The 12086-nt window shown below is 45.2% G+C and overlaps 1 protein-coding gene across 2 annotated transcripts in view; it reads left to right on the top strand.

Moving 5' to 3' along the window:
* Positions 1-2305: 2305 nt before the first annotated feature.
* CHRM4 (cholinergic receptor muscarinic 4) overlaps positions 2306-12086 on the top strand; it is a 55013-nt gene continuing 45232 nt past the window's right edge. Inside the window, exon 1 of one of the 2 annotated variants that reach the window (XM_040409158.1) lies at positions 2306-2459. In XM_040409158.1, the coding sequence (XP_040265092.1) occupies positions 2420-2459 (40 nt within the window). In that variant the 5' untranslated portion in view covers positions 2306-2419. Of the gene's footprint in view, positions 2460-3381; positions 3485-12086 lie in introns of those variants that run through there. The other variant, XM_040409159.1, reaches the window with a different exon arrangement.

The following is a 12086-nucleotide window of genomic DNA, read 5'->3' as shown; positions in this document are numbered from 1 at the left end:
TCTCCAGAATGGGACCCCAAAATAAAGGGGGGGCACACTGTGCATGCGCGGCCACCATCCATTCTTCGCTATGTGACTGCCAGAAATAGCATTGCCAGAGCTCATTGGAACTCCCATAGCGCTGGAGGGTGGCTGGGCATGCACAGTGTGTGCTCCCCCTTTATTTTGGGGTCTTATTCTGGAGATAGGGGCGGATCCCACCTACCTGACCTTGGCCATCAATGTCTGAGATGGGAATACCCCTTTAATAGAGGAGAGGTATGGTGCAGGGTTCCTTGCAGTCCAGTTGGATATAATCAGGTTCTCAGCCCCTCTGTTCATTGACATCAAGCAGAGCCCTTGAAAATAGTGAGAAATTGGAAATATCCCCTGAAGGCCTTTACACAGTATCTGTTAGCTTTTTACTTGTAAAGTGTTTTTTTTGGGTAGCTTTACTATTACATTTTTAGCATGTGGGCATTTCATGTGCTCTCCCGGTCCGATATATAGAAAACTTATGGGAAAATGCGTGACAACAAATGCAACACACAGAGCATGCCGCACAAAATACACGTGGACCCCCCCTCAAAAAAAATAAAATAAAAAATCTAGCTAAAAGTGAAGAAAAACAGCATAAATACAGTAAATGCACTGCTTGTAGAGTGTCTTATAGCTTAAGTTTTCAGCAAACATCAGGCCACAGAGGTTTTTTGCAAAAAAAAAAAAAGAAAAAGAAAAAAAAGAAAGAAAACGACAAAAAGGTGAAGTTTTTCTAAAAGTAGTAGTAGGGTTTTTGGCGCTGATTATGAAGCGTTTCTGCCTCAAAATCAGCCCCCAAAACAGCCTCCCATTCATTTAAATGGAAAGCTGCACTTTTTATTTGTTTCAACATTGAATAAAAGTAACGGTGTGCCCCTATATTGGGGTGGAATCCGTGCTAAATCTCCTATTGGGCAGCATAAAAAAAACAAAAAAACAACGTGTCCGTACGTGTCTATTCACTTTTGCACGTTTTCTAAAAATGCAGTTTTGCATTATACACCCAAAATTAATTTAAAAAAGCATTGAAAAAGTGCATAAAAACACACACAGAAAACGCGTTGAAAAAAAAAAACTTCACAGATCCCGAACTGAATTTTGATATTTTGGGAATTTTTTAGGCGGATTTTCAAAATCTGTCCTGTAAATATACCCTAGGTTTAGACTACGTTCACACAGCGGTGGGGACCTCCGTTAAATACAATATAACTGTTAAATGTGAAAACGGACAAAATAAGACCCTTTCTATTATTTGACGCCATTATTCACAAACAAAAAAAAAACAAAAAAACCGACGTCAATACACCCATAAACCGTAGACTGTCAGGGCTCTGAAGATGCGGCCGTGTGACGGGCGTAAAAAAAAGTCATGCAGCCATTTTCTCACTGCAGTGTGAACTCAGCCTAAGGCCTCATGCACACGACCGTATTTTGTTTCCGTGTCTGATCCGTTTTTTTTGCGGATAGGATGCAGACCCATTCATTTCACCGTGTGCTGTCCGCGTCAGTATGTCCGTTCCGTTGCTCCGCAAAAAAAATAGTGCATGTCCTATTTTTTTCTAGTTAGGCATTATTACAATGGATCCGCAAAAAAAAAACGGATGCCATACAGAACGTCATCCGTTTTTTTTTGCGGATCCGCAAAACACATACGGTCGTGTGCATGTAGCCTTACTGTGGCCCCTGGGGGGAGGTACAGTCTGCCCATAATGCCCTCAGACCAACAAGGGTCGTGCATCCTTCCTCTACAGCAGGCGTAGGCAACCTCCGGCACTCCAGCAGCTGTTTTGGAACTACTACTCCCAGCAAGCATATTTGCTCTGGAACATGCTGGGAATTGTAGTTGGAGGGCAGAAAGTTGCTGACCCCTGCTCTACAGCCTCTTTTGTCAGGTGAGGGGGACTTATAATAGTGTTGGGGTCATTATATACCATGGTGAGGTATAGGGTGCACCTACAGTGAGGCAGGTCCTGTGTCACCTCTGTGCCACTATAACTTTCCACAGCAGCCATTGCTTCCCTCCTGTGGCGCATACATTCCTTCACAGCCGCAGTTCGGTGCCAGCCCCTTCACCCCCTCTCCAGGGCACACCCAGCCCTATGTATGTTCACCAGCATGGCACCCGTCTCCTCCGGCGGCGAAAGGGTGTCACACCCCGCTGCCAGAGGCAGCCAGGTGGATGCTGAGCCGGGGACCGCGCTGTGATTGGTGGGCTGGGCGGTGACGTCACGGATGCTTAGCCCCCGACCGGCCGCGGGAGGGAGGGGGTGCAGTCGGTGCGCGGAGCTCGGGGGGAACGGGTGGGAACCAGGAGTTCTCCGAACCTTAACGCGGGATGTCCGGACTGAGGAAGTGTGAGGAGGGGGCCACACTGGGAGCCCGCTGACATTACTGAGGCACCATGAGCTCTGAGGGAGGGGCCGTCCCCTGGGAGGACGCAGGTAAGTGTGCGAGTAGCGTTATCTGTGCGGTAACCACAGGTATAAGGTGGGGGGAGGGGGGGTAGAGCCAAAATACTTTACTGGGGTCTAAATAATATTTCCAATGTTAAATTATTAATATTGTCACTAAGTAGTCAGGACCATGGAGCATTTGCATGACCCAATAGGGCGTCCTGGACCAATGGCGGTTTGAGGTTTAGCGGTTGCAAAAAAAAATAAAAAATCTTCGCCAAAGGTTCAGATAAATTTTCCGTACAGAGCAGATATTGGTACCGAAGCCAATTATCGGCTGCTGCAAAATAATCTTAAAAATAAAAAATAAAAATTAAAAATTTGTTTTTGTTTGTGTGCATAGAAAATGTGCCGCCGGGTCATCCGTATGACAAGGGTTAAAAAAAGCAACCCAAAAATGTAACACCGTGGCCATGCTAGGCGATAGCGGTGCAGCCTGTACCCGGATATTTGGGGTCCCAATTTTATCAACAACTGCATAGGGGTGATATCAGGTGACCCTACGGGGTGCTAGGCATTCAATGGTTAATAGTACCCCCCCCCCCCCCCCCCCAATTCGGAGACATATAAGAAAGTCGTCGCCTCTGCTACGTCGGTGGCATAAGCCTGCGCCTAGACGGGGTCCCTATGCACAGGGGAGCCGCGTGCTGTAATTAGACATACCCCAGGGCGAAGCAGAACAACTGAATTGAATAGACCTTCTCTGTGTGTGGCATTCCTAAATATTACACCCTCGGGGGGGGGGGGGGGTGTGGGGGGTGCTGGGTGCCAGGAGGGGCGCCAACAAGCTAAGGTATTTAGATAAAGGGCTTGGGCAGCAAACTGACTCTTTGACTCAGGTGAAGGAAAGCCCAGCAACGACTCGGGTGGGGCAGGTGAACGGTGCAGCAGAGCTGAGTTTGTGGTGATAGCAGTATGGTCTGGACTTTGGGTAACGCTACTGCCTTTTTCAAGTCATCGAGAGGCACCGTGACCTAAAGTGTTAGATGACAAAGTCAACTTTGCTGCTTCAGGTAAGATACTGCATTGCATAAGTTCTGCAATTTAAAAGAAAGCAGTAGGGAAGCGCCAAAGAATGTTCTAACCCCTTGATCCATAGCCACAGACTGCATTATAGAAGGAGAACTCAACCAAATGTCAAGTATCAGTAGGGTCCATGACACTTTCATCTTCGACGCAGTATGGCGCCAATATGGAAGCCAAGGCGGCGGAAAGGTGCAACAAAAAAGTGGACATTGCTTTAGTCGGAAGACTGATAGAAAAGCTCATACAGGTGATGGCGAAGGATGGAAATATGCAAGCAATAAGTAGACCCTGGCAAATCATGGGTATATCAGATGTAGCAGAGCTGAGCTTGGTTAGAAGTGCTGGGTATGTCACTTGACACATAGTCACAGTTATCTCAGTTACAAATAGTGCCACCCTAAAAAGCGTAAAGTACAAATAGCTCTGCTATATCTGTTGGCTAGAGATGGAGACTTATAAGGTGCAGAATAATGGGCTATGTAGATGCACCCCTAAAATAGAGCAATGTCTGTACTAGATCGGAGCAGGTGAAGCGATTCAGAAGAATTAAATATGCACCAACCATTGTGGGATGAGGATGAATGAAAACAGGATGAGTGAAAACAGCTTCTTAATATGAGATCACAGCCAGGAAAAGTGCGAAGGAAGACAGTGCTGAAGAATGATATGATGTAGAAGATGCTGAAGAATTGTACCATGTATAGTGTAGTCTTAGAAGATGCTGGAGAATTGTGTTATGTATAGTGTAGTCTTAGAAGATGCTGGAGAATTGTGTTATGTATAGTCTTAGAAGATGCTGGATGATTGTGTTATGTATAGTATATTCTTAGAAGATGCTGGAGAATTGTGCTATGTATAGTGTAGTCTTAGAAGATGCTGGAGAATCGTGTTATGTATAGTGTCGTCTTAGAAGATGCTGGATGATTGTGTTATGTATAGTATATTCATAGAAGATGCTGGAGAATTGTGTTATGTATAGTGTAGTCTTAGAAGATGCTGGAGAATTGTGTTATGTATAGTCTTAGAAGATGCTGGATGATTGTGTTATGTATAGTATATTCTTAGAAGATGCTGGAGAATTGTGTTATGTATAGTATATTCTTAGAAGATGCTGGAGGATTGTGCTATGTATAGTGTAGTCTTAGAAGATGCTGGATGATTGTGTTATGTATAGTATATTCTTAGAAGATGCTGGAGAATTGTGTTATGTATAGTATAGTCTTAGAAGATGCTGGAGAATCGTGCTATGTATAGTGTAGTCTTAGAAGATGCTGGATGATTGTGTTAAGTATAGTGTAGTCTTAGAAGATGCTGGAGAATTGTGCTATGTATAGTGTAGTCTTAGAAGATGCTGGATGATTGTGTTATGTATAGTCTTAGAAGATGCTGGAGAATTGTTATGTATAGTCTTAGAAGATGTTGGAGAATTGTGTTATGTATAGCGTAGTCTTAGAAGATGCTGGAGAATTGTGTTATGTATAGTGTAGTCTTAGAAGATGCTGGAGAATTGTGTTATGTATAGTATACTCTTAGAAGATGCTGGAGAATTGTATTATGTATAGTATATTCTTGGAAGTTGCTGGAGAATTGTGTTATGTATAGTATAGTCTTAGAAGATGCTGGAGAATTGTGTAATGTATAGTCTTAGAAGATGCTGGAGAATTGTGCTATGTATAGTGTAGTCTTAGAAGATGCTGGAGAATTGTGTTATGTATAGTATAGTCTTAGAAGATGCTGGAGAATTGTGTAATGTATAGTGTAGTCTTAGAAGATGCTGGAGGATTGTGCAATGTATAGTATAGTCTTAGAAGATGCTGGAGAATTGTGTTATGTATAGTGTAGTCTTAGAAGATGCTGGAGAATTGTGTTATGTATAGTGTAGTCTTAGAAGATGTTGGAGAATTGTGTTATGTATAGTATACTCTTAGAAGATGCTGGAGAATTGTGTTATGTATAGTATACTCTTAGAAGATGCTGGAGAATTGTATTATGTATAGTATATTCTTGGAAGTTGCTGGAGAATTGTGCTATGTATAGTGTAGTCTTAGAAGATGCTGGAGAATTGTATTATGTATAGTATATTCTTGGAAGATGCTGGAGAATTGTGTTATGTATAGTGTAGTCTTAGAAGATGCTGGATAATTGTGTTATGTATAGTATAGTCTTAGAAGATGCTGGAGAATTGTGTAATGTATAGTGTAGTCTTAGAAGATGCTGGAGGATTGTGCAATGTATAGTATAGTCTTAGAAGATGCTGGAGAATTGTGTTATGTATAGTATATTCTTAGAAGATTCTGGACAATTGTGTTATGTATAGTCTTAGCAAATGTTGGAGAATTGTGTTATGTATAGTCTTAGAAGATGCTGGAGGAATGTGTTATGTATAGTATAGTCTTAGAAGATGCTGGAGGCTTGTTCCATGTATAGTATAGTCTTTAGAAGATGCTGGAGAATTTGTGTAAGCAGATGTAGCAGAGTTGCATAGCTCATAGACAGGTTAAAGAAGATGCAGCAAAGCTGATTTTGGACAGGTCCGAGAAGATATATTAATATTGCAGTGCGCGTATTGACATAACTCTAATAAAGACCTAATATAAAAAGGTATTTGTGGCAAATATGAGACAGTGCAATATAGCTGCCTTATACTTTGCCAGGAGTCAGGACTTCATATGGGCAGATCTAAGACAATGTGGCATATTGTTTTAACATATGTTAAGTAGTTAGGGAATTGCATTATATGTGAACACATTGGAGATGGTGCAAGAGAATTGCATTATATGTGGGCTGACTGAGTACAGAATAATTGCATTACACGTGGACAGACCTCACATGAAGTGCAGGGGAATTGCATTACATGTCTCCTGACAGAACCGCATGTATGGCAATTGCATTATTTGTGCCAATCTGCAAGTGAAGATGGATTATATCACTATGTGATCGGTCTGGGAGGGGGTACACAAAAAAGGCTAAAAGGAACAAGGGGCATCTTTGTAATACACAGAGGACTTGCTAATTAAGTGTCAATTATTATTAATGGGAAGGTTTCATCTACTCTTAGGCCAATTGCATTTGGTCGAGACAAGTCAGCAAAACCTTAATCAGGCTTTCAGGCTCCTTTCTCAAAGCAAGGAACCCAACTTTTTCCAGCAGAAAACCGCCATCTTTTACACAACAGGGCCCATTTACTAAGAATTTTATTACAGTATGGCATGCACCATTGAGGAATTTGGACTGTCCTACACCAGGTTGTGACCACCATAGTTCACCACAACTATATGGAAAAGAGGTTAAAAAACACAAAAGTTACCTTTTTTCAATAAATGCTAAAAATATATGCTGGCTCTAGAAATGTAGCATTTACTGTGAATTCCATTCCTAGGTCAGGGTAAAATACATAGGTTGCATTGATTAAATATATCCCAATGTCTTATCTGCCTGTTCCTGGAAGTGCTGCAGATTCACCAAATACCCTTGAAAGGGACAAGTATGGAATGGGTTAAGTGGTCCAGTCTGTAACTGGTGTGGGTAAGCAGACGCAGTACAGAGGCAAAAGACAAGTTACATAGTTAATACGGTTGAAAAAAGACAAACGTCCATCAAGTTCAACGGGATAGGTGGCGACGCAAAACTTCAGTGGCGACGCAAAACTTTAGTGTTTATTCACACTTGAGGCAAATGCACAAAACAATGCCTTACTTTGCAGTCTTGGTGTTTACTTCACACACAATGGAAAGTACATCTTGGTGTTACTTCACACAAATTTGAAAGTTCATATAAGACAAGTCACCTTGATGTCAGTTCTGCCTCCAGCAGTCCACGGCAGGCTTTAGGTGGCCTGTTTCCTCGGCCCGTGGGTCTCAGCCCTCCAACCTGGCACCAAGCCTCAGATCCCAACAGATCCTGCAGCTGAGCCCAGCTGCCTATTTAAGGACAGCCAGGTGCTGCCAAAAACCCGGACCGGCAATTAAAATCCAATCCGGTATTTAACCCCACCTGGCTGCAAATCAGCCCGGCAGCACACGCTGGGAGGAAAATACCTATTTTCCCAGACCATTCCCCTCACTGTGTCACATACCCCCCCCCCCCCCCCCCTCCCCTTTGTTCAACCCTGAGGTAGTGAACACTCACCAGACAATGTACTCGGGACAGGGCATCCGCGTTTCCCTGCAACCGGCCTGCCCTGTGTTCCACTGTAATTTCTGCCTCTTCCGCCTGATCATTCCAGCGAACCATCACTGACTTGCGTCCCTTCAAGAGCCCTGTCAATGGCGCGGCCACCGTAGCAAAGTGGGGGACAAATCTCATGTAATAGCCCACCATTCCCAGGAACGACCTTACTTGCCTAGTGATAACAGGTCGGGGCCAGTTCCGTATAGCCTCTATTTTTTTCACTTGAGGACTGATGACTCCGTGCCCAATGACATACCCCAGGTACTTAGTCTCCTCTAACCCTATCGCACATTTTTTTGGGTTGGCGGTTAGTCCAGCCTTCCGAAGGGAGTCCACTACGGCCTGCACTTTGGTTAGGTGACTTTCCCAGTCGGTACTGTGGATGACAATATCGTCTAGGTAAGCCGAAGTGTACCAACGATGTGGACAAAGCACAATGTCCATAAGTCGTTGAAAAGTGGCAGGAGCGCCATGCAAACCAAAGGGTAACACCTTATATTGGTACAGCCCCTCTGGTGTGATGAAGGCAGTTTTCTCTTTGGCAGCCTCCGTCAAGGGTACCTACCAGTACCCTTTTGTGAGGTTCAAAGCAGAGAAATATCGGGCTTGTCCTAACCTCTCGATAAGCTCATCCACCCGGGGCATGGGATACGCATCAAATTTGGAAATCTCATTTAGTTTACGAAAATCGTTACAGAACCGTAACGTCCCATCCGGTTTGGGTATTAAAACTATAGGGCTGGCCCACTCACTTTTAGACTCCTCAATAACGTCTAGTTGCAGCATTAGCTGCACTTCCTCCGAGATGGCTTGTCGCCGAGCCTCGGGTACACGGTATGGTTTTAACTGGACTTTTGCCTGAGGCTTAGTGACAATGTCATGCTGAATTGTGGAAGTGGGTCCGGGGAAGTCTGAGAACACATCCGTGTTCCTGCTGACGAACTCCCCGGCCTCCTGAGTCTGTTTAGAGGAGAAGCTGTCAGCAATCTTCACTGTTGCAACCACTTCCCTTGCATCAGACCGAGGGGCTGGAACCTCTTTCCCTGGAAAACTCGGCCGTGGGCTGTCGTCAGTACCGGTCCCCCTATCTTTCCAAGGTTTGAATAAATTCACATGGTACACCTGCTCCGGCTTTCGCCGCCCTGGCTGGTGTACCTTGTAGTTTACCTCTCCAACCTTTTTGATTACTTCGTAGGGTCCCTGCCACCAGGCCAGGAACTTACTGTCCACGGTCGGTACCAGAACTAAAACCCGATCTTCCAGGTTAAAGATCCGGACCTGAGTCTGCCGATTTATAGACCCGACTTTGAGCTCGCTCAGCTGTCTCCATATGCTCTCTTACCAGAGGCAACACTGTTTCCATACGTTCCTGTATCTGGGTGACATATTCAATAATACTTTTATATGGAGTGGGTTGTTGTTCCCACGCCTCTTTCGCTATGTCCAACAGACCAAGAGGATGTCTGCCATATAGCAGTTTGAAGGGCGAGAACCGAGTAGAGGCCTGGGGCACCTCGCGCACTGCGAACATAAGATAGGGCAGAAGGAGCTCCCAGTCCGTCCCATCCTTACACACCACTCTTTGTAACATGTTTTTTAATGTTTGGTTAAACCTTTCTACCAGGCCGTCAGTTTGCGGATGATAAACGGACGTCTGTAGCTGTTTGATGTGCAACTTCCCTCATGACCTTGGACATAAAAGGGGTCCCCTGGTCAGTCAGAACCTCTTTAGGTAGCGCCACTCTGGAGAACATCTCCATTAACTCTTTAGCTATAAGTTTGGCCGATGTATGTCGCAGTTGCACCGCCTCCGGATACCGAGTGGCGTAATCTAGGACGACCAAGATGTGTTGGTGTCCTCTAGAGGACTTCGGTACTGGGCCTATGAGGTCCATAGCGATTCACTCAAACGGTACCTCGATGATCAGGAGAGGTACTAAGGTACTGCGGAAAAGGTGCTTGGGGCTAGTTGTTTGGCAGGTCGGGCAAGACTTGCAAAATTCGTCCACCTCTCTAAACACACTGGGCCAGTAAAACCATTGTAATATCCGGTCCTGTGTTTTCTGCATTCCCAGATGACCCCCGAGAACATGTTGGTGGGCTAACTCTAACACGAGTTTGCGATAAGCCTGGGGCACCACCAACCGTTCAATATGTTTACCCCGCAGCTGGTTTACCCGATACAGCATATTCTGATGAACCACAAAACGGGGAAACATCGACTCGGCCCCAGGTTGTTGTGGTTCACTATCAATTATTACCACATTCTCCCAGGCTCAGGATAGGGTTGGGTCCCGGTGTAGTGCTGTACTGAAATTTTCCCCGGAGACGTTGAGGTCTGCCAACTCAGGACCCAGTGGCAAGTCCTCCACTTCTCCCACAATTACACTCAGGGGGGTTGTCTCCCCCTCTTCCACTGAAGTGGCGGTCACCCCTACTGCTGGCCCTTCGTCTTCAGGTTCCCAGGGTTCTGGCCTTCCTCCTGAACAAGACCAATCACCTGGGTTTACCCCTGACTCACGGGTATCAGGAACTCTCACAACCGGCCATAGGGCCAGGAAGCCGGAAAGTCTCTCCCTATTATGAGTTCGTAGTGTAGATTTGTGGCTACTGCCACCTCGTGGGACCACCTGCCGGCTACCGTGGTTAAAGACACCAGTGCGGTGGGGTAGTCTTTTAAGTCTCCATGGATGCACATCACCCTGACTTTTCGGCCGGTATACTCAGTGGACCGCACTAGGGTAGCCCTTATGCAACTACCGGACACCCTAGGGGTAATGTGCGTGAGCATACTAGTGATAAGGTGCTGAGGATAGTAGCACTCACGGTTAAGTTGTCCCTTGGGGCTGGCGTGCAGTGGATGGGAAGACAGAACAAAATCCTCCGGGTCACTCTCTGTGCAGGGAACACCAGCCAGATGTTGATTGAGGTGCCCTTGATGGTAATTGGTGTTTAAGGTGCTTTGGTGGCTGGGCCCCTGGTTCGTGATGCCAGCACCGTTAGGTGCAAATGTTGGGAGTGCTAGTAGTAAGAATGAGGAGTCGGTTGTTGTAAACCAGTGGAACATTTACTGAAAATCAATAGTCTCTGGACAGTTGGTACAGTTTATCAATGGAAAGCCTTTTGTATAGCATAAGTAATAATAAGTTCAATTGTAATCCTATTATCAGGTAGTGGCAGTGGTCAATGGAGGGATTCTTCTACTGCTGATACTCTATAGGAAAACTGAAGATTTACTTTAAATTCCAACTCTAGTACTGGATATGATATTTGCTTACTTCATATTTTGAGTGATCCAATAAGAGCATTTTCCTGGCGGGGACCACTATATCCCGGAAGGCTTTGTAGTGGTAAAGACAGCTTCCCATCATGTTCTTGGGTTTCTGCTCAGGGTGTCCTGAATTGATAGGACATCATTACTGGATTGGTGAGGGTCCAACTCTCAGCACCCTCACTGATCAGCTGACTGAAGGGACCATGGTGCACCAACAAGTGAAACATCCCATCATGTCCATGGCTCTCAGCTTAGAATGCTAGGGGTGTCCTGAATAGATAGGCCATCATTTATTGGATTTGGGGGGGGGGGGGGTCCAACTCTTAGCACCCACATTGATCATCTGACTAAAGGGACCCTGACACTCCATCAAGTAGTTGGGGAGCCCGGAGTCAGACCCCCACTGATCTGATATTGATGGCCTATACTTTTAAGAGCTCCTATTACAGTTCAAATAAACCATTTGAATTCTTTGTAGGCAGGTTCAGATATCATGGTTGCATCCTGAAAGTGAAAATTGCATCATAATCACTGTGTTGACCTGGTAAAGTAGGTCATCAATATCAAAATCCTAGAAACCCACTTTATTAGCATTTGAAGAACACTTATAGATGTCTGGGAACATATAGAACTGAGTAAGATAGGTCCACCTACAGAACAGAGGTCTCCTGACCCGGTCCTGGTCTCCTAGTCACTGCCTAAATGAATTGAGAGGTGGTCGAGATTACGGAAAGAACCAAACTCGCCTTTCTACTCTTTTTTTGTAACTTGCATAGACATTAATGGAAGTTATGTACGAAATGTATCATGGTGTAGGTCCTAAATCCAGTGTGTCCCAACATCTGCCTCCATAAGGGGGTGTTTGTGTCACGGCTGTGTCACGGTCTCGTTGTTGTTCGCCGTGACACGTTAGCCGTGCATGCTGGTTTCCTGGGGCAACGTGTTGTTTATGCAGCATGTGTGTGCTTTGCTCTTTTCTCCTGGTTCCTTCTCTGTCGGATGTGTGTGGGGTTAACTACCTGGCCGGGTGCGATCACTAGGTGCTTATATTGCCTGTGTCTGGTAGCCTGGAGTTTAGTTGTCCTCCAGCCTCTGTTGATCCCTGGAATAGTGACAGGACTGAGACGACCTGTTCTTCCAAGACA

This window comes from Bufo bufo, chromosome 10, assembly GCF_905171765.1.
Source record: "Bufo bufo chromosome 10, aBufBuf1.1, whole genome shotgun sequence".
Classification (NCBI taxonomy): domain Eukaryota; kingdom Metazoa; phylum Chordata; class Amphibia; order Anura; family Bufonidae; genus Bufo; species Bufo bufo.
Note: the sequence above shows the minus strand (reverse complement) of the source record. Positions and strands in the feature narration are given on the sequence as shown.